This window comes from Helicoverpa zea, chromosome 10 (genome assembly GCF_022581195.2).
Source record: "Helicoverpa zea isolate HzStark_Cry1AcR chromosome 10, ilHelZeax1.1, whole genome shotgun sequence".
NCBI lineage: Eukaryota > Metazoa > Arthropoda > Insecta > Lepidoptera > Noctuidae > Helicoverpa > Helicoverpa zea.
Genome location: NC_061461.1, coordinates 7,155,989 through 7,178,061, shown reverse-complemented (window position 1 = coordinate 7,178,061; position 22,073 = coordinate 7,155,989). Strand labels below are relative to the sequence as shown.

General features: G+C 34.9%; 5 protein-coding genes across 5 annotated transcripts; 3 read left to right on the top strand and 2 right to left on the bottom strand.

The window, feature by feature from the left end:
- Positions 1-2,544: 2,544 nt before the first annotated feature.
- LOC124633918 (HIG1 domain family member 2A, mitochondrial) lies at positions 2,545-3,377 on the top strand. Its single transcript, XM_047169289.1, has 2 exons — positions 2,545-2,816; positions 3,124-3,377. The coding sequence occupies exons 1-2, from the start codon at positions 2,684-2,686 to the stop codon at positions 3,291-3,293; spliced, it is 303 nt and encodes a 100-aa protein (XP_047025245.1). The 5' UTR covers positions 2,545-2,683; the 3' UTR covers positions 3,294-3,377.
- A 785-nt stretch (positions 3,378-4,162) lies between these two features.
- On the bottom strand, positions 4,163-7,144 carry LOC124633917. The gene is made up of 2 exons (XM_047169288.1): positions 6,110-7,144; positions 4,163-4,726 (listed from the first exon to the last, which is right to left on the bottom strand). The coding sequence occupies exons 1-2, from the start codon at positions 6,458-6,460 to the stop codon at positions 4,304-4,306; spliced, it is 774 nt and encodes a 257-aa protein (XP_047025244.1). The 5' UTR covers positions 6,461-7,144; the 3' UTR covers positions 4,163-4,303.
- Positions 7,145-8,233: 1,089 nt separating this feature from the next.
- On the top strand, positions 8,234-10,399 carry LOC124633717 (threonine aspartase 1). Its single transcript, XM_047169028.1, has 4 exons — positions 8,234-8,530; positions 8,720-8,848; positions 9,145-9,959; positions 10,189-10,399. Exons 1-4 carry the CDS (start codon positions 8,503-8,505, stop codon positions 10,330-10,332), a joined length of 1,116 nt encoding a protein of 371 aa, XP_047024984.1. The 5' UTR covers positions 8,234-8,502; the 3' UTR covers positions 10,333-10,399.
- A 236-nt stretch (positions 10,400-10,635) lies between these two features.
- On the bottom strand, positions 10,636-18,817 carry LOC124633716 (girdin). Its single transcript, XM_047169026.1, has 7 exons — positions 18,597-18,817; positions 17,474-17,890; positions 16,312-16,595; positions 16,063-16,233; positions 15,759-15,975; positions 13,068-15,681; positions 10,636-12,963 (listed from the first exon to the last, which is right to left on the bottom strand). The coding sequence occupies exons 1-7, from the start codon at positions 18,660-18,662 to the stop codon at positions 12,608-12,610; spliced, it is 4,125 nt and encodes a 1,374-aa protein (XP_047024982.1). The 5' UTR covers positions 18,663-18,817; the 3' UTR covers positions 10,636-12,607.
- Positions 18,818-19,171: 354 nt separating this feature from the next.
- LOC124633763 (coiled-coil domain-containing protein 149) lies at positions 19,172-22,040 on the top strand. The gene is made up of 7 exons (XM_047169088.1): positions 19,172-19,358; positions 19,545-19,799; positions 20,117-20,302; positions 20,664-20,942; positions 21,037-21,115; positions 21,189-21,330; positions 21,414-22,040. Exons 1-7 carry the CDS (start codon positions 19,290-19,292, stop codon positions 21,805-21,807), a joined length of 1,404 nt encoding a protein of 467 aa, XP_047025044.1. The 5' UTR covers positions 19,172-19,289; the 3' UTR covers positions 21,808-22,040.
- The last annotated feature ends 33 nt before the right edge of the window (positions 22,041-22,073 follow it).

Here is a 22,073-nt window from a genome sequence, read left to right as displayed (position 1 = left end):
CTTGTATTGCATGAAAAGGTATAATTAAGATAATCGCAATGTATTTCCAAGGGCAGTGGCGGCCCTAGGGGTGTGCGAACTGTGCCATCGCACAGGGCCTCGCGCTTGGGGGGGCCTCGCACTACAACCCACACTAATATAAAAAAGTTGGAACTCCAAAGCAACAAAAACAACTGGCTCTCGATTCAGTCACGGATTCTTTTTATTTGTGCTTAATTCCGAGTTTAATTTGAGAGTCCTTAAAAAAACAATTTTAAAATATTCGCGCTCGCTGCGCTCGCGACTGTTCACTAGGCAGGGCCTTAGCTTCTAACTTGATTAGAGTACTTTTATGTCCCAAAACTCAAAAAATTTCGCGCTCGCTACGCTTGCGACTTCACCATGCACTGTTGTTTATTATACAAGTTTAGGTGCTGTTGTGACCCAAAGCTCAAACATTTTTGCGCTCGCTACGCTCGCGAATGCCGCTTATAAGTTCTTTTATTAACAAGAAAATAACTCCTAGTTTCCGTATGAACTTTCTTATTTACGACGTTCGAACAACTCAAGTCACAATCTTTCAAAACATAGAGGGCGCTTGGGTCATGATTGCACCCGGGCGCTGAGCTAGAGACGGTCCTGAATCAGTTATATGAAAAGCTGAATATTATCTAGGTGCTGAAATATATATTAGAAAAGAATTTAATTGAAATTTATCCCACTACCGAAATAGTCTTGAGAATTCGAATAATAAAAGGGTATAATTTAGGCGATCACCAAAAATATTTTTAAGACTCTAAGCTGAGGCACCAAATAAAATAAACAACTCCAAAAAAAATAAATTGACTTTATTAAAAGGGCACTAAAGTATATAATATTATGATCCAAAAAAAATAAAATAACATCAGAAAAATCGCAAATCTTGCACAAATATTATTTTTGGTTCCCAAAATGGATTAATGGTCACCAAATTCTATCCAACTAAAAGATTAATATTACTACCAAAATCAAAGTTAGTGACGAAAACGAATCGCTGCAAAACCGACTCCACGTAGTCTTGTCTGCCCTACCCCTAGAGTGCAATTCAAATCCGCGTAGGCGCAGAGGGGCGAGGCGGCCTGCGAGCTGAGGCGCAGGTAGTTTTTAAGGCTCGCCACTGCGGCTGAGGCTGGCCGGCAGAGCCGGCCAGCAAGCCGTAGCTGCGGTGGTGAGCGTGAAAACCATCTGCGACGATAAGCTCGCATGGGACCGCCGGAGCCCCGCAGTGCCGGAGCCGTGACAGAAGCCATGCTTGCTGCATGTTTCGTGCTTACATTTTACTACTGAGTTACACACAAATTCATATAACAATAAATAAGCGACGTACGTTTGGGAACCCCAGTATATTAATTGGTATTTGGGAAATATTCTAGCGATCGTTAGCTTTTTTAGTCTAACAAAAATGACCAAATTAGGAGTCATGGTATTACATAATTGGTAACATCTAAGCAGTGACAATATATAATATTTGGTCTAAAGTGTATTTTAAAGGCGTCCATATATTTTTTTAGTAGTCAATAATACGAAAAAATGGTTTTACCTAATAATATTTTTGGAAACGTTATTTGGTGACCATTTATCCATTTTGGTAACCGTTTAGAATTTTTTTGGTAGTAAAATAGGTACTTTTTTGGGTGGTGTTTAAACACAAGCCATAATAAAATAATAATATAGAAAAAGCAGTTTTTCGAGGCTTAAAATGATTAAAACATGCTTAGGGAATTCGATGACACAAGATCGACTTTAAGCCCTTTTGCTTGCTATTCTTTCGATCGAAAATGACGTTGTTAATTCATTCGATTATCAAGCATCAGGGGCCCGATTCTCCTAACTTAATAATGTCAAAATTGAATAGAAGTCGAATCACAATATGATCGCAATAGCAATTTTAACCATATTATTCCGGGCATTCTGCTACTAATATAAGACCAATCGTATTCCAACGACATTCGATTGGTTTGCGATTGGTCTGCTATTTTGGTGATTTTGGTCGATACGGTAGTTTGCTTTACAATCATATTGCAATCGTACATCATTTGTAGACAAAATGATTCATTATTGAATGACAGAAAGGATAAAAACGTTTATTTCAAAGAAAAAATAGTGGAATGCATACGCTCTTCAATCGTAATCGAGTCGTGATTGGATCGCAGTCGAACATGTATGTTGCTTAAGTAAAATTAGGAGAATCGGGCCCCTGATCATTTTAATATTTGTTAATTTTGTGATTCTTTAAATATAAGCTGTAGTAAAAAAAAAAATAATTTGTTTAACTTGAGCATTTCTCTTCAAACATGACGTTTAGCTAAATCAAAACACCAGCTTACTCTCGCAACACAGACTTTTCACGTAGGACAAAGGGCCTCGCATAGACCTGCCGCACGTAGCCTAGCAATGCAATGGCTAGAGCCGCCGCTGTCCAAGGGCTTCATCAGTGCGCAAGGTTAAATATTCATCGGTTCAACACCCCTGCGTTTACACACTCACACTTGACTGCTTTTACTTTTTTTGACAAGATATTTAATGACATATGTCAATATGTGACAACTGACAAATGGATCGAGTTATTAAAAATTTCGATTTTTTATAGTTGTGATGCAGTAAATAACTAATACTGTTTTAATTTGCAAAAAATCTACCTCACCTTAAAATTTAATCATCTCCAATGATGTCTAACGATGAACCCACTGATTTGGACTGGGTGCAGCTCCGTAAAGAAATGGGAGCTCACCAACATGTTGAAACTACAAGCGAAAAATTTTCAAGAAAATTCACGGAAAATCCCTTTGTCCCAATAGGTACTTATAGTATACTTTTAATTAAATCAAGTGTTCAAATCAAATAATAAATCTTCACAATGTAGGTATAAAAACATTACCCAATGAAAAATTAAGTACATTCTGACTTAATGAAATAATGTAATCAAAAATGTGATCATAAAGTCATAACTTATGCAATAGATATTATTTTTGGTGATGGGTTCATGTCATTCTATACTTTGCAACTACAAATCTTTTCATTCAACTGAAAAATGGCTTTTACATAAAAGTTCCACAGATATTTCCATTTAAAATGTAACACTATAGAATTTAATGAATATTTCAGGTTGTCTGGCCACAGCAGGAGCACTATCATATGGTCTTTGGAGCTTCAGAACTGGCCGTAAAAAGATGTCTCAACAAATGATGCGGCTCAGAATTGTTGCTCAAGGATTTACAATTACTGCTCTAGTTGTCGGTGTGATGATGACCACAACAAAAGGCTTAGCTAAATAGATACCTGTACATATTTTGCTGCGATTTTCATTAAGGCACAATGGATATTTAAGTAGTATTTTTATTAAATAGAAATCTCAAGAATCTTAAGTTTTTATTTTACAGATAATACCATAGTAGTACATAGTTGTGCAAGTCCCCACTAAGGCAAAACTTTCAGTAGGTACCTATATCATAAGATTGCATTTTAGTTTGCTTTCACAAATTGCTAACAGCCACTTCTACCTCAATTTTGTAAATCCATTCCTATAGTCTATAACTATGTAAATAAACAATCAAACATTTGTAAATAATAATTGCTATAGTCTGCACTAAAAACCATATTTAATATGAATTCAGTAAAGTAGACCCGTAGGCTACCCAATTTATCTTCTCTTTGGTCTAAAGGCCGGTTTACACTTTGCGAAGTGTGAAGTGATAAGTGTTAAGCGTTAACTTTACGCGATAAGTCTCAAGTGTTAAGTAGTCTTTTCCATCTCCATTTACACAGTGTTTAGAAAGAAGCTCATAGTGGTACTGTCCGTTGTGCATAGTGTCTCTAGAAATGGAAGATGAACAGCGCCTAATATTGAGACAAATAATTAAGGAGATTGTATCTGTTGTGGTATCTGATATAGAAAATGAACTCAATTTTGAAATCAATAGGCCTAAGAGATTATGGCAAAGAAAATGGATAACCAGACGTTCTCAGTATGGAGCCAGCAATAAACTTTTTGAAGAAATTGCTAAGGAAGATCCTGCTGAATTTTACAGATCAATGCGAATGACAGAAATGCAATTTGAAGAGTTGCTGACGCACGTTGAGCCCGTCATTAAAAAAACAGATACTTTTATGAGGAGTGCACTCACGCCAAAAATAAAACTTCAGATAGTGTTGTATTTTCTTGCCACTACTGGTTGTAGTCTGCGTACTTTGTCACATTTATTCGGAGTATCTAAACCAGCAATAAGTTTAATGATACCAATAGTCTGCGATGCTGTATACAACGCCTTAAAAGATTATATAAAGGTTAATGGTTAAATGGTTGTGTTCTATTTTCTACCATTTCGTAAATGAAATTGGATCTTTGAGATTGACGGCGGATATGTTTCAAGCGCAAACCAGAAAGATAATTTTGAATATACTGTTGTGCTTCAATTGCTGACTCCATTGGTAAATTTTTCAATTGAACTGCAACCATTCGTCCAAATAAGTCGAATTCATTCTCTGATACAACAGAGCTGTTGACACTGTTGGCTACATTTTGGGCCTTTGTCAGTAAGTTATCATATTCTCGTAGCATCGGCCTTTTCCGAGGATTTTTCCCTTTGAATGACTGGCCCGAGTCATTGCTTGAGGTTCCAACTCTTGAACTATTTTCAACAGCCTGCTCGCCTTCAGTGCCTCTTGGCTCAATATTATCTTCATTGATTTTATTTTGAGACTCCAGGTTCTGTAAATAAATAACATGGCATTAATAATTATATTTATTACTAGCTTTTGCCAGCGACTTCGTTCGCGTTCACTCCCGTTTTCGCAACATTTTTTGTCACTGCTCCGCTCCTATTGGTCATAGCGTGATGTTATGTAGCCTGCCCAGGAGTATAAAGAATAATTGTACCAAGTTTCGCTAAAATCCGTCTAGTAGTTTTTATTTCTATAAGAAACATACAGACAGACAGACACCAAAATTTTACTGATTGTAATTTGGCTTTAGTATCGATCATTAATCACCCCCTGATAGTTATTTTGGAAATATATTTCATGTACAGAATTGACCTCTCTACTACTACCTTTATTATAAGTATAGATTTGTTGCAGATTCCCAGAAGTACAGAAGAATGGAAAAGTATTGAAGAAGGATTCTGTCAAAAATGAAACTTTCCCGGTTGCTGTGGTGCATTAGACGGTAAACACGTCGTAATGAATGCACCAGATGATTCTGGAAGTTATTATTACAATTACCAGAACCAGCACAGCATCGTTCTTATGGCATTAGTAGACCATGATTATTGTTTTATTTATTTTTATTTGACTTTGTATTATTTTATTTGACATTGGATGCAATGGACGAATCAGTGATGGAGGAGTTTTCCGAAACTCCAGCTTGAGCCACGCTCTAGAGAATAATTTTCTACCACCAAACCGTGTGATTGTTGCAGATAACGCTTTCCCATTGAAAACGTACCTTATGAAACCATACGGAGGAAATAATTTATCTCTTAAGCAAAAAGTGTTCAACTACAGATTATCACGGGCCAGACGGATAGTTGAAAATGCCTTCGGAATATTAGTGTGTAAAAGAATATTTCTGAAACCCTACCATATGCTCCCGCTAAAGCTGATAAAGTAGTTAGAACATGTGTTTCTTTGCACAATTGGCTTAGAAAAACGCAAGGTACCATTGAAAGTGTAACAGTTGATACAGAAAACATCGAAACTGGGACCATCACACTTGGTTCCTGGAGAGAGTTTCTAGCAACAGGTATGGTAAACATTGAAAGCAGTTTGCAAAATAGATCATCACAACAAGCTCAAAATGTACGAGATAGCTATGCAGATTATTTCGTTGGTGAAGGCTCAGTACCCTGGCAGGCAAGAATGGTACATTAATAGCAATCGGTTTCAGTACAATTTCCTACCTAGTAAGTTAGCATATAAGACACTATAAATAAACGTGTTCTAAATAATTTTGTGTTTTCTTTCACTCTCTCGCTATCGATTTACTATAAATTCTAAGCTCTATTGAAGTTACTATAAATTCTAAGCTTTCTTTGCCTACCCGTAGTGCGGTGAAAAAAAACCTATGGAATGGTAGTACCTATGGAATACTCACCATATTACTCGACGTTTCTCTGCATTCTCCAACATTTACTGCCTTTAGGGCGTCATCCATCACTTTGTACCATTTGATATTTGGCACATATATATCATCAAGCCCTGCACCCGATTTAATAGAATCTTTTACTTTTTTGTGCTCTTGGGAGAAGGTCGATTTCAAGCTTCGTATTTTGTTGTACGCTTCTTTGGGACCGAAGTCGGGATTTCCCATCGCTTTACTCAGTTTCAATAGGGCCGCATCTCTCAACTGTTTGTTTTTAAATTCTGCGCACTTTACATTGTATAGGCATTCAAACTTTATGTATTCTTGTACGAATTTTAAAGTATGTTGTTCCGTCCACTTCATTTTCGCTTTGAACTTGACACTGCGCACTTAACACACACGTATTTACACACTGATTAGTACAGGCAAATTGCGAGAGAGTGTAGTAGAATAGTTGAGAGGGGGTAGTCACTTAACAACAAAAATAGACCTTGATTCTATTCACTCGCACTAATCAATAAGTACTAATCGCACGTATCACTTAACACTAATCACTTTACGCTTCCGTTCACACCTTGATTACTAAACACTGCACTAATCACCTGCAGTGTTAACTTAACAAAGTGTAAACCGGGCATAAGTGAGGCCAGTTTCTTAGTGGGTTAAGAGATCATGCACCTATCTCCATTTGAGTCGGTATAACCATCCCGACCAAACCATCTTGATGTTACTTTTTATTTAAGTAAAAATTTAATGAGGCAAAAATCTAAATACAGGCAGTAATTTATTTAGTTTGTACCTATGTATAATTGTAGTCTTTACAAGCATGTTCATATCTATAATAGAAAGGCGCCACCAAAAATAAAATTGCGCAAATAAAAATGTATGACCCCAAAGTTCTATATTAATCTCACACCTACAGTGATTTTTTTTTGTGCTATCAATACACATTGTGCGATATTACGATAAAAATCCTTGCGTGCATTTTCAACTTGACTCCGAAATAACATCTATTTTTTTAAATGCTAAACATAACCTTTAATGTAAAATATCTAATAGCATACAATAATAACAATTTATTTGACCGTCGAGTTCCGCACTGCTTCCGGTTTAACCGGATGCAACTGAGTTCCAGTGTAAACGATCGCTTATATAACCTACTCAAACCAGGCAACTCGATAATCTTTTTAATTTAAATCTGTGCTTTTTTATGTACGAAATTATCAAATGAGCCATTCCGCTGCCTCCCGGTGGGGATGCAGTGTCAGACTTCTTCTGAATAAAACCCATTGTTGTTCCTTTAGGAACCCTTCGTTCCAGGGCCACGTCAACTTTTTGGAACAATTCCGCAACCTCAACCCGATATCCTTTAGTAAGACTAGTTGACAAACTAACTTCTTAATACCCAATGACTCCATACTGGGCCCCGATTCTCCTAATTTTACTTAACCGTCATACGATTCAAGTTCAACTCGATTCGACTGAGATCCGATCCCGACTCGATTACGATTGAAGCGTATGTGGCATTCCGCTATTTTTTTTTTAAATAAACGTTTTTATCCTTTTCTGTCATTCAATAATGAATCATTTTGTCTGCAAATGATTTACGATTGCAAAATGATTGTACAGCAAACTACCGTATGGACCAAAATCACCAAAATAGTAGACCAATCGCACACCAATCAAATGTCAATCGAATACGATTGGTCTTTTATTAGTAGCAGAATGCCCGATATGGTTAAAACTGCTATTGCGATCATATTGCGATTCGATTTCTACTCGATTTTGACATTATTAACTTAGGAGAATCGGGCCCCTGAAGATAATGACTGCCATAAATTCTGACCAAGGACCTGTTCTTCTGTCTGAGGTTTGGGGCCAAAGAAAAATATTAAAATGAAAGCCAGGACGTGACCCTCAAATTAAAGTACCTAATGAATCACGGACAAATATTTGATTTCATTTGTATTAGTTTATAATATTGTCAAAAATAAATCGAAATAAGAAATCTCTTTACATAAATAATCGTAAATATGGTAACCCCAAGCGGTACTTCGATTTTTGCCTGGTCCAATCAATCGTTCACTTCATAAAATTCTTAAATTAATCAATTCATTTCATTCGTTCACGTATTGTTATGACTTGAGTTTTATTATTCTATATGCTTTTGTTGTTGTAGTTGGGATTTTGTGATCGTGTGGTTTGTTTTCAATTTTCAAGTAATTTTATTGTGTTTAAGTCCCTTGTATTTCTGTGCATCGGAATTTACGGTAGATTTACTTCATCAACATTTATTATACACACATGAACATAACTGTTTGTAAAAGTATTACTAATAATGTAACCTATAATAAACGATAACATTTGGGATTGAATTTGATTTTGAAACTACTTCATGAAATAAAATGAATGGATTTATAGCTGTCCATTGTGGTAAATATAATTTTATACTAGACTAGTTGTTACAGTTTCTCCCGCATTACAAAGGGATTTAATTCCCGTACGCCGTTTACAGAGCTCTTGAGCAGAGCTCTTCTTCCCTGAAATATATTTTTTGTAAAAATTTCTGAAACAATAAAATAACTTGATGAAAATCCTACTGAAAATATGTAAACATTTCAGGGGCTGGTTATCATAGTGACACATTGAAGAAAGAATATCAAAAGACTTGCTTTTTAGCATGTAGAAAAGCGGCCGAAGCTTTGCAGCAGGGTGGCAACGCTGTAGACGCAGTGGAGAAGGCTATTATTGGTATATATTCATATATTTAAACATAATTTTACCAATATTCTGTTTCTGAAATTGGTTAATTTTCTGTCAAGTGAACTGATAGCTCATAAATATTATATTATTTAGTACTAGCTGTTCCCAGCGGTTCATTTAAGCACAGAGGTATTATTTCCTGGACCTGGATAAAATGTAGCCTGTACTTTCTCAGGTTTTGGACAATCTGTATACCAAACTTCATTAAAATTGGTTCAGTAGCTTTCTCATGGAAACCAGATAGACAGACTGAGCATTAATTTATTGGTTTGAATATTTTTCAGAATTAGAGAACAGTCCACTGACAAATGCTGGCTATGGATCAAATTTAAGTTGGAATGGCTCGGTAGAATGTGATGCTTCTGTTATGAATGGCCAAACACTGCATTTTGGTGCTTGTGGAGCTGTGTCCAATGTTTGGAATCCTATTACTTTAGCCAAGCAGCTTTGTATTAAGCAATGTGATAATTTATCTCTGGGTAGAGTTCCACCTTGTATACTGACTGGAAATGGAGCAAGGTCTTGGGCGGAAAGAATGGGCCTCCAAATTGTAGATGATCACAAAATGGTCTCAGCACGTGCATTTCGTAATTACAAACATTGCAAAAGAAAGCTGAAACGTTATTCTATACAAAATGATGTGAAATTCAGCCCTCTGGACACAGTTGGGGCTATATGTGTAGATTCAAATGGTATTGTGGCCTCTGGAGCTAGTTCTGGGGGAGTTTCTCTGAAGCATGAAGGAAGGGTTGGCCAGGCAGCTTCTTTTGGGAGTGGTGTTTGGGCAATCATGAGCAGAGATGGCACAAAGCCTTCAGTTGCCGCCTGTACATCTGGATGTGGAGAACATTTGATCAGAACACAACTAGCTAAAAATTCAGCTGAAAGTTTGCTTGAGTCTTCCCCAGTATTAGGGCTTGATAAATGTTTGAAGGAAAACTTTTTGGAATCTCCATTTTTATGGGATGTTCCTGAAAGACTGGGTGGTACCTTAGCCTTAAAATTTGACTCATTGAATGGAGAAGGAGAATTACTTTGGGGACACACTACAAAAACAATGTGCATTGGTTACATGTCAACAGAAATTGATAGACCTAAGGTAAAGATATGATTAGTTTACTTAATTTTTCTAAACCATTGTAGTAACTACTGCTATTATAGTAAAAAGTAAGTCTGAAATCTTTCAGTGTAATGATTTACAAGTTATGTGGCTTTGGTAGAAATGCATACTGTAAACATAAACCTGTAAGAGAAATTTTCAAATGCTTGAATTTATACTGACTAGGCCAGTAGACATAACTAATAAGAATACAATTCTTTACTTTCAGTGCATCATATCCTATCTGCCACAAAAAGTTGAACCTGGTCGGAAGGCAGTTGTTTCTGGTCAGTCATTCAAAGTGTCGATGCAATCTTGTCCTGTGTTCAAGTGGGAGGTAAAGGCTGAACCCAGCTGTAACGGATCTCTTTAGTATAGTACCATATAGATAAGCAATAAATCAATGTGAAATGCAGTTGAAAAATAAAGTCATATTATAATTTGGCTTTTCATTTTGTATGTTGTTGTGTCCACCTAGAAAGAAAGTCATAGACATCTGATTAAATTATTTGCATATTTTGTGTGCACAAATATGTAAGTATGTGTGTATGATGATTTATGTTGTTGCTTGAAGTTGTATCAACACCTTTTACATGCTGTCCTTCGCTTGTCCTTGTACTTTTCTGGTCACATAGGGTTTGCTTAATTGACATACTTTTTAAATAACACAACAGGATATTAATTAAAGAACTGTATTCGAGAAGTAAGGTGTGTGCTAAAATATAAATTCGGTGAGAGGCATTTATTAAGTACCTACAGTAATTATATTACAAATAACTGATTTACTAAATTATAAAAAAAAAATGGATAAAAGAACGTATACAAACATTGAATCCTGTTTATTTTGTGCTTCAATTCAAGATACATAAATACATACTTGCAGAAAGATTGGAGAGAAACTCACTTCTTACTAAAATCAGAGAGCCAATCTAAGTCACTTTTGATTTACATTACCTACATATTATAAACAAATTTCCGTAATGTTCGCAATATCAACAATGCAATGACGAACAGCACCATGTGTAGTACCAATTAAAAATATTTTAACTATTAGAGGCCCAGAAAATGAAAAACAAATTATGGGCAAATAAGGGCGTTATAAAAATTCTTATAACAACAATTATGTACTTGGTGTACTAGTTGCAACAAAAAAACTGAAGATTTTTGTGTGAAATCACACAGATTCAAATAGTTAATTCGTCAGTAGACAATACCATTATTTTTTATCATTTTTGTGGGATATTCTTAATCTTAGGTAAGATGAGACTTACCTGACTTGAATTACTGTATGCTTAAGTAGACATTACAAATAAACATAACTTAATCTAGATCTGTTTTATTTTTATTTGTACTAGACCAAAATATGTGATGAAAAGCTACAAACATAATTGTAATAATCTATTGCTAAAAGTAATAATAGGTAAGTGGAGTTATTACAAATGTAAAAAGAGAACATTAAATTCATTAAAACTTACTATAAGAACATACACATAATAAAAAGAAAACATATTTGTACATATTACTTATGTGCTGTAGCTATATTATGCTTATACACAGTTAAAATTAAATTATAATTACATAAACTGAGAAACGAAAATGATATAATATCAGTAGTCACAGAATCACTGGCAAGGAAGTAGTTACCTATAAAGAAACATCACAAACTGCCGATCAAATAATGATAAAAAATATATTTACAAACATTAAATATTTGATAAAATACGTATAGCCTCAAAATGTCCTCGAGTATTATTCTCAAATACTATGGTAAATAAAATATTTGGTCCTGTAAAATTAATTGATAATAAAAGAGCTTCATAATAATATATTTTGTTAGCGTTATCTGATGGAACTGGAATGATTACATTGTGTCCCTAAAGATCTAAACGCCTGTCGCGTCTTTTACTACTATGGAGCTGGCAGTTTAAAACCTGTTGGCATATTCAATGCAACAATTGTCTAACATTCTGAAAATGCTGGACAACGCGGTTTGAATCTAAGCTAACTCGCAATTTACAGTCTGCTGCAGCAATGAAAATTATCTATTCCATAATGCAAACGTTCCTAAGTCAGTATATTTTTGTTCCAAAAGTAATGCATAGCAATAAACCCCATAATTACTGTTGGTATAGTTACTAACTATATTTTTACTATTTGATACAATCGGCATGGAAAAGTAACTGGAAATGCATTTGTCAGAATTAATTTTGTACTTAATTTTTCCATTAAAGTAGCTGCCTCAAAAAGTTAGTGAATTAATTGAAACTTATTTACTACTAAGAACTTATTTACTTAATTGCTCATTATATATGTATAACAGCTTTACAAATGATTTACGTACCATACCATACCATAAAACATTCACTGGTATTCATGACACACCAAGATTCCATCTTGTTTATTAAAGCTTAAAAGAAAATTTACTGTCACAATATCAAAAAATTAAATGCCAAGTAATACTGTTTTAACAATAATATAAAAGATACATTTACAGCAACTTGAAGTCATTGCCAATTTTTGATAAGAAAATATGCTTGAATATTCCAACCACGCAATCGTCTCGAACATCGTAAATTCATATACAAGGCATCTCATCAGTCTGTTTACATTCCTCATTCATCATTATAGTCAATAGACATAAAAAAATCTTAGACACAACCATACTCATACCAAATTGCTGATTCCTTTGAGTTGTCAGTTTTTTCGTTTCGATTTAACGACCTCCTGTCATTTCGCAAGTCATCTCTATCGGGCAAGCTTTCTTCAACTGTAGTTCTAGTTTGATCCGACATGGATCGATGATTATCTGCAGTTGGTCTATCATTCATACTTTGACACGCCCCATCACCGATGACGGTGGATATTCGATTGTATACCAAATAGGTTGGATTTTCTTTGATGGGCGTACTCTGAGGCTTAGTATTGAGGTTGGCACTGGGATCGTCGTCAGCTACGTACACCGTGCGCCGAGTGCCGGCTGTACCGAACGGCGTTGGAGTTGATGCTGAAAAATTTATAAAACATCGTGTGAATGGTTTTAAGGTTTAATTCGCTTTTATATCAATATTTTTATTTTGAAATTAACTAAGTGGATGTGTAGATATATACCTGGTGGCAAACCCGTGTCTCCTTCTAAACCTTGAAAACTATTCCTGTGTGATGGAGGCACAGCTTTATGCGGTCTCCTTCTCAATGATGCTCTTATAAGCGCGTCATCTCCTCCGCCGCTGTGTATGGATGTTCCAGAAAGTCTCCGTACAAAGTTACTTTCACTTGTCAGCCTAGATGAATCGAGGCTGGGTATTGAACCACTCACATCGATATTATCGGATTTTTTTAGGAGTTTATCATCAAATCTCCGTGTAAAACTGGAGTCTATACTGTGTCGTGGCGATTCCCCACTTGGGTTAGACGAACCCTGATCTGGGTCAGAATTTTTAGATATTTTTTCTAATTCTTGGCTACCTGGATCTGATTCCCCAGATTCTGAGCCAGCTAGTGTAAGTTGCGATTTAGATCGACTGGCGTCTTCTATTCGTTTATTATTTCTGGTCGGTACTTTATTTATCAAATCGGTTCCAGCTTTACGAACCCTCTTCACAAACGATGCTCCAAAACCACGTCTTTTTGTCGTGCAATTATCTAACTTTTTATAATGTTCCATAATTTTCTCTTCTAGTTTTTCTTTTTGACGACATAGAGCATTTACTTTGTCTGCAAACATTTTTTCTTCCTCATGATAGTGTTGTTTGTCTTTTAAAGAATGAGCCAGTAATTCATGGTACTGAGTCAATAGTTGTGATACATGATCCATCAAAGAACGCCTGTCTGCATCAAGACTCTTATTCATTTGTATTAACATTTCGCAATGTTGGTTAGTTTTGTTAATTTCTAACTCCATGCTAGTAATGATTTCGATTTTTGTGTTGATTTCACCAGAAATCTCTGTATTCCTTAATTTAAGTTGTGTAACTTCACTTCTCAGGTTTCTGTATTCCTCTTGCATATTCCTATATTCATTCTTGAGACGATCGCTTGCTGTAAATAGGTTCCTAAAATCATCCTTTAGCTTGGAGTGCTCAGCTCGTAGATTGACGAGATTTCTGGATTCAATTTTCAAATTTTCTCTTTCTACTTCAAAGTCGGATACTTTCTTTTCAAAGTGGGTTAGCTTTTCTTTTAGTTCACGATTTTCAAGTTTCAAATCTCTGACAGTGATCTTCACAGGCTCTCTCTCGCTGAGCAATGTTTCATATTCAGTAGTCAGTTGTTCATGAAGTGTTTGCAGTGCAACTTGGTCTCTTAGAAGATTGTCTTGTTTATCTTTTAACACTTCAAGCTGTTTTATTATTTCTTCTTTTTCAGCAGCAAGTTGGCTGTTAGCAAGTTGTAATGTCATTTGTTGAGATATCAAGGACCCATTTTGGGAATTCAAAGTTGCTATATTGACTTGGAGTTTCGCATTTTCTGCTTGACTGTTCTCTAGGGAGGCTTGCAATGCTGCGAGATCTGAAGTAAGCTGTTCAATTTGAGGATTCACTATACTATCGTCACTAACCAAGTTATCAGTATCGTGTTGGCAGTCACAAGGAACTAATTTCATCAGGTTAGCTTTAGCTGCAATTTCAGAGATCAATGCCTCATGATCAACATTGGTTATCACTTTTTCTAATAAATCTTCAATATTTATGTCCCTACTTAATATTTCCGATGCATTGATGCCCAGTTTATCCATACAATTTCTTATTTTATCAAAATTAACCTTTTCTGTAATAAGGTCTTTCTGCAAAGTTTGAATAGTTTCAGAATCAACTTTTTTCTGAGATTTTAGTTCTTGAGTCTTTTGTTCCAAATCTTGGAGTTTACTTGACATTATGTGGTTTATTTCAAGTTCTCGTGATAACCTCTCTAGTTCCTTTTTCTTGAGTTCAATTTCAGTTGTTAGTTTGTCTAGACTAACATCTTTTTCTTCAACTGCCTCTCTCAATTTATTAACTTCTCTCTGCAAGTTGTGAGTATCCCGTTCACTGTATGTTAATTTTGTTTTTAATTCCTCTGTTTGAATGATAAGACCAGTAACCTTGTCAGCTTCAGGCTTTAAGATGTTTAATTCTTTAGTTCTAGCATCTAACGATTTTTCCAATTCATCTGCTCTTCTTTGAATAGAATCACATAACATTTGTATTCTCTGTTTATCTTTGGTAATAGATTCTAGATGTTTTTCGAAATCCTGTAATTTGTTTTTTTCTGAATCTCTATCAATCGCTTGACGATCTATAAACGTCTTTTGACTATCAAAAGAATCTTGTAGCTTCCTATTTTCCTCTAGAGCATTTCGGAAAACTTCTTCCAACTCCGAATTTTGTTGCATAACCCTGTTACAATTTTCTTGAAGCTGCTCACATTTTAGAGTTAGTCTTTTCTTTTCTTTTTCCAATTCAAGTACTTTGTCACTACTTTCCAATAAAGTCTGTTCTCGTAGGCTATCTATAGTAGACAAAAGTCTTTTATTTTCTAGTTCTAGTTTGAGAGCTCTTGCTTGAGCATTACTTGTCAATTGTTCAGATAAACTATTCTCGCCAGATTCTAAAGTACTCTCTCCTTCATTATCAGTATCTAAATTGCTATTGTTACTTTCACTCAATACTGACTTTGTGATGTATTGCAGATGGTTATTTTCTTCTATAAGCTCTTGGATCTTTTGTTGATCTGCATCTCTTTCCTTGAAGCAAACAAAATCATTAAGGATTTTATACACAACCAGAAAAAAAAATTGTGCAAATAATCAATCAAACTTACCAATGCAATATCATTTGCCTCTCTCTTTAATTTGATCATAGCTGCTTCTAAAGTAAGACACTGTTCGGCACGCTTCCTTGCGCGTTGCAATTGTTCCTCTAAGGCATCTCGTGTTTCCATTAAGGCTTTGTTATCTTCGCGAAGTTCTGTGACTCTTGTTTTATAATATTCTGCGTCAGCAAGACGATCACGATAACGTTGGATTTCTTGCTCTAGCCTACAAACCAAAAGTGTTAAATACATACATATGGGAAACATTCTTAGATATTATTTATTCTCTTAAATATATTTTTCTATATTGTACCTGTCACAACGCTCCGCCTTTTCCCTAAGAGCATCGACTTCGTCTCTGTAGCTGGCAGATTTTCTAGCTTCGTTAAACCACTCTTGGCTGTCAGAGCGTAACTTCGCCAGTACAAGTTTTGTATGTTCAAGTTCTTCACGACATTCCGATAGCTGTTCAGATTTCTCCTCCCTAAAACATAATAATTTGGTCATGTTTCATTGGAATTGTGACGTTAAATGTCTTTGCCTACTAGAAAACAATACCCACAACTCTTGTCTCTGCTTCCTAAGTCTTGCCTTCCAATCAGCCAGCTCCACAGCGAGATGTTGACTATCGCCATTATTTTGATTAACATTCTGCGTTGATCGATTCTTTCCATTCTTGTTTTCATTGTCATTCTCGCACAAACCTTCGTGAAGAACTAAGGAAGCCCAATTTTGTAAATAATGATCACGTTCTTTGGCCAGCCTTCGCATGTGGTTGAACATTGTCGGCGATTGGAAAAGATCGATAGCATCTGGTGTTAGCACGACGGTTTGCATGTCCGTAACCTTTAAAAAAATTATATTGTTATGGATCTTTCCAAAACGCCTGCTTCAGAAAACCGACGTGGAAGAGTGGCAAGGCGTTTAAAATTCTATGAAAATTGAGCTCGGAATGTGGCGAGATAGGCCCACCCAGCACTTCAACTTTTTTCTAAAAATGATTGAGCTTGCACTTAGAAAAATTTCATTTTCTGAGAACATATCATAGCTGCATTTTGGTACATTCATACAGCAACAACAACAGTACATTATTGTGACATGTCTGTGTAATGACCTCAGGAATCTATCAATCACAATATCAAGCATTGCATAATTAGGCTTGTGCAATATTCCAAAACTGGGTGCTAACAAGTTTTCAAACAAGTAATGTCAAAGGTTCTTCAAGGACAAACTGATTCACTATTTGTTGTGACATCCACTGACCGGTCACATGCACTAGCTAAAGCAGTAAAGTGTTGTAATAGCACAAACACTACAAACCCACTATACATACAAGTACATACATTCATTTGTGGAATCTAGATATTTAATGTCAAATGTTTCATAACAGCAGGTTTACCTTTATTAATGAATAGTAACCACCACAATTTAAGTAAATACAAAATTCCTTTATTGTTCTGGCTGGCTTGTACCTTAGTAAATACAAAAACAAACAGACATGTTTAATTTAGCCGACTGACTCATTGATCAATTGTTGTAGCAGGCCTGTTTATTATGCAAGCGTTAACACTTCCCTATTCATGCATGGAAGAATTATTATTTTTATTAATAGATCCACAAAACAAATTCTATCAGAAGAAGACAACTAATACCTAATGCAAATTAGTCAAAAGTTGAGTCAAACAAATTATTGCTTTAATCAATTCATATATTTTTTAACTTACCTGTTTGATGCACTCCACTATATTGTGTTGTAGATCAACATTAAGTTCCTTAATCCTTGTGATAAATAGTTCCTTATTGGGGCATTGCACTGCTGCACCAAGGAGAAGAAGTATCAAGAGCTTCATGGTCTCTAGGCCTTCCCTTGACTCTGGAGACTTTCCCAAGCATATACACTCAGGGACAACCAGGAGTGTCATACCCAACTCTTCTTCATACAAGCTCTTCACATTCTTGATGATAGCATCAAAGTTTTTCACTCTACCTAATATCAGGGCTTGGTCTTCTAACCCGGCTAGTTTTGTGATGTGACATGATGGTTCTGGGTCTATCTGAAGGTATACTTGATGCAGAATGTCTCCATTGAACAGAGATGAATACTCTGCTATCACATCTGGGTTTGGTACACATGATTTTAGCTGTAAACAAAGTATTCCATTTTTAACACAGTTTAAATAAAAAGGATATTTATAATTGATATAATGAAGTGAAGCATATCCCATACAAAATATTTTTTACTGGCTGTACATAATGTGGAAATTTTCTCTACAAATTAATAGGTGTACTCTAAGTTCAATGGTAAGACACACCAACAATGGATCAATGAACATCTGTGGGAATTCTGTGCTATGTAGAACACAGACATGAACTTATCTCTCTGTTATTAGACTATTGATATAATATTGGCTATTACATCAATATTATATTAGTAACAACTTTGTTACAACCATTCAATATTGCTATTTATTTATACCTATATAGTTATAAATAAACAGTACTTCAGACAGTTCCTTTGTTATCAAATGTAATCATTTGGTGACAGCTGGTAGGATGTAATTTTAAAACAATAGTTGGGCTCTAATTTAATTCAAGGGAATTTGAAGTACCTATATCGTCCAACAACCATCCATTAAAAATCATCTTGATCACTCGAGTATGACAACAGAGACAACGATAACTACAATATTCTCTCACACTTATACATAGATCTATTAATACATTTGGTTTAAATACGCAGAAATAGTAATCTTACATTTATTTACGTGCAAAGATTGTGTCATTATATACGCTTAAGTTTTACGCACATTAATATAAAAACAGAGGTACAATTCGTTGTGCACTCACCCACGAAACTAGAGGCCCGTTCAAGAAATCGTCGATTTCGGTACCAGACGCGGCCATCCTTGCCATGCGTTAGGATGAACGGAACCTACTTCTCTGTGATTGTCCAGCACGCATTGCATCGAAGCAGTGCTCGGTGCTAATACAAGCAACAATTTCACTTAACATCTGCAGTAAATGAGAAAAATCCGTGCTGCAATGTACCACAAAGTGTTCTCAAATCGAGTTGACATGACAGTACATATACATAGACAATATAGAAGTAGATTATAGAAAATGGTAAAAATTTTTTGATGCACTGTATTAGTTTTAAGTTGTATATAATATAAATGGTAAAAATAAATATAACACAGATAAACTAACCGTCTGCATTAAAATTTTGGTTAATTTCTTGATCATTGGTGGTCGGAGAAAAACAAGAGAAAATTACATTTAATGAGGCAATTCTAATTATAGGTCCATATCTTGTTATCATTATAACTGTGTGCTCAACAATCATAACATTTCCTTTTTTATGAGAAACAGAACGCGATATTTTTCGTTTGGTCGATCTGTCAAATTACAACTTCATTCATTCATTCATTAATTTGTCAAAAGTTCAGTCGATATTTTGTTGCGTTAAAAATAAATAAAAATACGTTAAGTTGCACTTGCATTATCTAAATAGAATAATTACAAAGCACAAACTATAGAACTATGTTTAATAAATCATCATTTAATAAAGTAAAATTTCAAGACCAGCAATTAGACGACTATGTTCTCGAGGTAAATCGATACAAAAGTACAGTTTACTATTAAATTTATTTTATTGTAAATGTTTTAATAGTGATTAGAAATGCGAATAAATAGAACATGATTAAATTCCTGAAAATATCAATAGGCACTGTACCTTATATGATGGTTTGTTTACATTTTTTTACTGTAATCGAAATTAATTATCGTCTTTTGCAGAATTCAGTCTTGAAAAGTAAGTTGCAGAGTAAAATCGACGCTTTATCGATTATGAGCAGGGAGTTAGACAAATGTAGCATGGAAAGGGACAGGTTTAAAGTATTAGTCGAACAATTGATGTGCAAGAAAACAGTTCCTATGAAATCTAGTCCAAATTCTAACAATATAGCCTATAGACTTACACCTACTAACACTATCAGTGGCGGTGAGATGCTTGCTAAAACACAGGACCATAACAATATGCTGAAATTAGAGGTATTTACTAATTCTCTCTTATTTGGTTCTATATTTAATATTACTTAAATGCTTGTAGAAAAATTAACATATAATCTTAAAGTAATTTAAAGCTTGTGCTTGCTATAGTTATCGGCACGGATAATGAGCTCTCGGCGGAAGAGTTGGGATCACTTTGTGCACTGTACACTTATGGCAATAAACCAATAAATCACTTCTACACAGGTGAAGGTCAGGGCTCAATATCCTTGCCGATGATTATACATGTGTCTAGAATGTAGAAAATATTTTTAGATTATTATGTTCTGCTATAGTTTAGTAAAAACAATATGCCTTAGGTGGAAGCTCTCAGAAGTAAATTAGATGAAGCAACAGGGGACATCATAGCATTGAAGAAACAGTTGCAGAAAAGAGAAAGCCTCAGTGAAGAAGTTAATGGCAACAGAAAGTCTTCAACTATATTCAGCTATTCCCAGAATGATTATGAGCAGCTTGTAAATGAACTAGAGAAGAACCAAAAGAAGGTAAGAAATATGAATTTATTTAAACTCATTTTTCTATATCTAATTTATGTTAAGTTTTCTATATCTAATTTATGCTTTTTTATAGTTCGGCCATTCAGAGAATGCGTTCCTGACACGTCGCGATTGAACTGACGACGTAACTTTGCAATGGCGTTGCAGTTACGATAAAAATATTTTTGCTGGTTGTTTACCGTTTTAACAATTGAGGAGCATTAAAACAACATTATTATATCAATAATCAATGAATGTTATTACGTCGTCAGTTCAATCGCGACGTGTCAGGAACGCATTCTCTGAATGGCCGAACTATAGAAGTAAACTCTCTTTGTGTTATAACTTTTTATATTTATTTCTTTTTCAGTACCAACAAATCCAGTTAGACTATCGAGCTACACTAGATGAAAAAGAAGAATTAGTTTCTGATAGAGATTACTATAAGAATAAAGTACAAAGATTGAGCCATCAGATTAGTTATATTTTGTCTAACAGAGCTAAAATTCAGGATACTAATGAAATTGATCCACCAAAGCCCATAGTGGATATTGATGCATTAGTTACTGAAAATAAATATTTACATGAAAGAATAACACAACTCCAAGTGGAAAAAGAGATTGTAAAACGTACATTGACTAAATACAAGGTTTGTTGCATTACCAGTTTAGCACCATTTGTCAGTTTATCAGCATGAGCAGGAAGTACCACTAGATAAACATGTAAATTTTATTGTTTTTCAGACATTGCTTGATAACAGAAATAAAAACTACTCTGTTCATATGAAAAAAGGCTTTGCAGATGTAATGACACAAAAACAAGGTAGGTCGCAAATTGATGTGAAAAATATGAGGTTTTGTAGTTCAAGCAATAATTTCATTATAACTATTTGCAGTGAGAGAATTTCTGGACAACATTACTTCTAAAACTGGATTAAAGCAAGGTTCTACAACTGAATTGAGATCCCTTTGTCTTGGCCTGTTTGAAGCACTTAATGATAAATCAATTGCTCTACAACATCAGAGGAAAACTAACCAGTATGAATGATTATTTTATGTTATGAAATAAATATAGCAATATTCTAGTATGTTTTTGCTAATCAAAATATAATATTTTACAGAATTCTAGCTAACAGAATAACTGAACTTGAGAAGACGTTAGAAAGCTGGTGCAATGGTCAGAAGTACATTCCAATATTTCCATCACAAATGTTGTTAGACGAGTTTCTGACAGACACAGGTTCTGATAAATCCAATGACTCAAAGGAACACCCATTGAAGTCTCATGTAAGTTCTGACAATAACAGAAGCAAGTATTCAGACAGTGATGATGATATGAACAAAGAAAACAGTGATGGATCATCCGGTGATCTAGGAAAAGCTTATGATGATGATGAAGATGATGAGTGCCAACTAACCAGCAGTGAACATAGGAACATGTCCAAGACGGTTTTGCCCCAAGACTTACAAGATTTAGTGAAAGAAGCTCTTGCTGAACTAAAGCCGTCAGAGTGAACCACAAGAAATGTTCACAACCCCACAATGCCTGTTTAAGAGTACAATGTTCAGAGAAATATTTATTTATTAAGTTTCGTATTAGTCGTTATTATAGTCACTACCAAAGAATAATTCCTTAAAAGATTCTAGTCTGTTCTAGCAATTATCTAGTCTATGTTACTATTGATGTATGTTTAATTTATTGTTATTGCAATTTTATGTCCAATTATAATATATGTATACAAATATCACTTTGGTTATTTTTTGTGTAAAAAAAAGCCATT

Coding starts and splice junctions, on each gene's coding strand:
- LOC124633918 (XM_047169289.1), top strand. CDS start 2,684: ATGATGTCTAACGATGAACCCACTGATTTGGACTGGGTGCAGCTCCGT. Junction 2,817..3,123: donor AAATCCCTTTGTCCCAATAG/GTACTTATAGTA, acceptor TGAATATTTCAG/GTTGTCTGGCCACAGCAGGA.
- LOC124633763 (XM_047169088.1), top strand. CDS start 19,290: ATGTTTAATAAATCATCATTTAATAAAGTAAAATTTCAAGACCAGCAA. Junction 19,800..20,116: donor ACAATATGCTGAAATTAGAG/GTATTTACTAAT, acceptor AATATGCCTTAG/GTGGAAGCTCTCAGAAGTAA. Junction 20,943..21,036: donor GTACATTGACTAAATACAAG/GTTTGTTGCATT, acceptor ATTGTTTTTCAG/ACATTGCTTGATAACAGAAA.
- LOC124633716 (XM_047169026.1), bottom strand. CDS start 18,662: ATGGCAAGGATGGCCGCGTCTGGTACCGAAATCGACGATTTCTTGAAC. Junction 17,891..18,596: donor ACGGGCCTCTAGTTTCGTGG/GTGAGTGCACAA, acceptor CTTTGTTTACAG/CTAAAATCATGTGTACCAAA. Junction 12,964..13,067: donor AGACACGGGTTTGCCACCAG/GTATATATCTAC, acceptor TAAATTTTTCAG/CATCAACTCCAACGCCGTTC.
- LOC124633717 (XM_047169028.1), top strand. CDS start 8,503: ATGAATGGATTTATAGCTGTCCATTGTG. Junction 8,849..9,144: donor AGTGGAGAAGGCTATTATTG/GTATATATTCAT, acceptor AATATTTTTCAG/AATTAGAGAACAGTCCACTG. Junction 9,960..10,188: donor CAGAAATTGATAGACCTAAG/GTAAAGATATGA, acceptor CTTTACTTTCAG/TGCATCATATCCTATCTGCC.
- LOC124633917 (XM_047169288.1), bottom strand. CDS start 6,460: ATGAAGTGGACGGAACAACATACTTTAAAATTCGTACAAGAATACATA. Junction 4,727..6,109: donor GAGAAACGTCGAGTAATATG/GTGAGTATTCCA, acceptor ATTTATTTACAG/AACCTGGAGTCTCAAAATAA.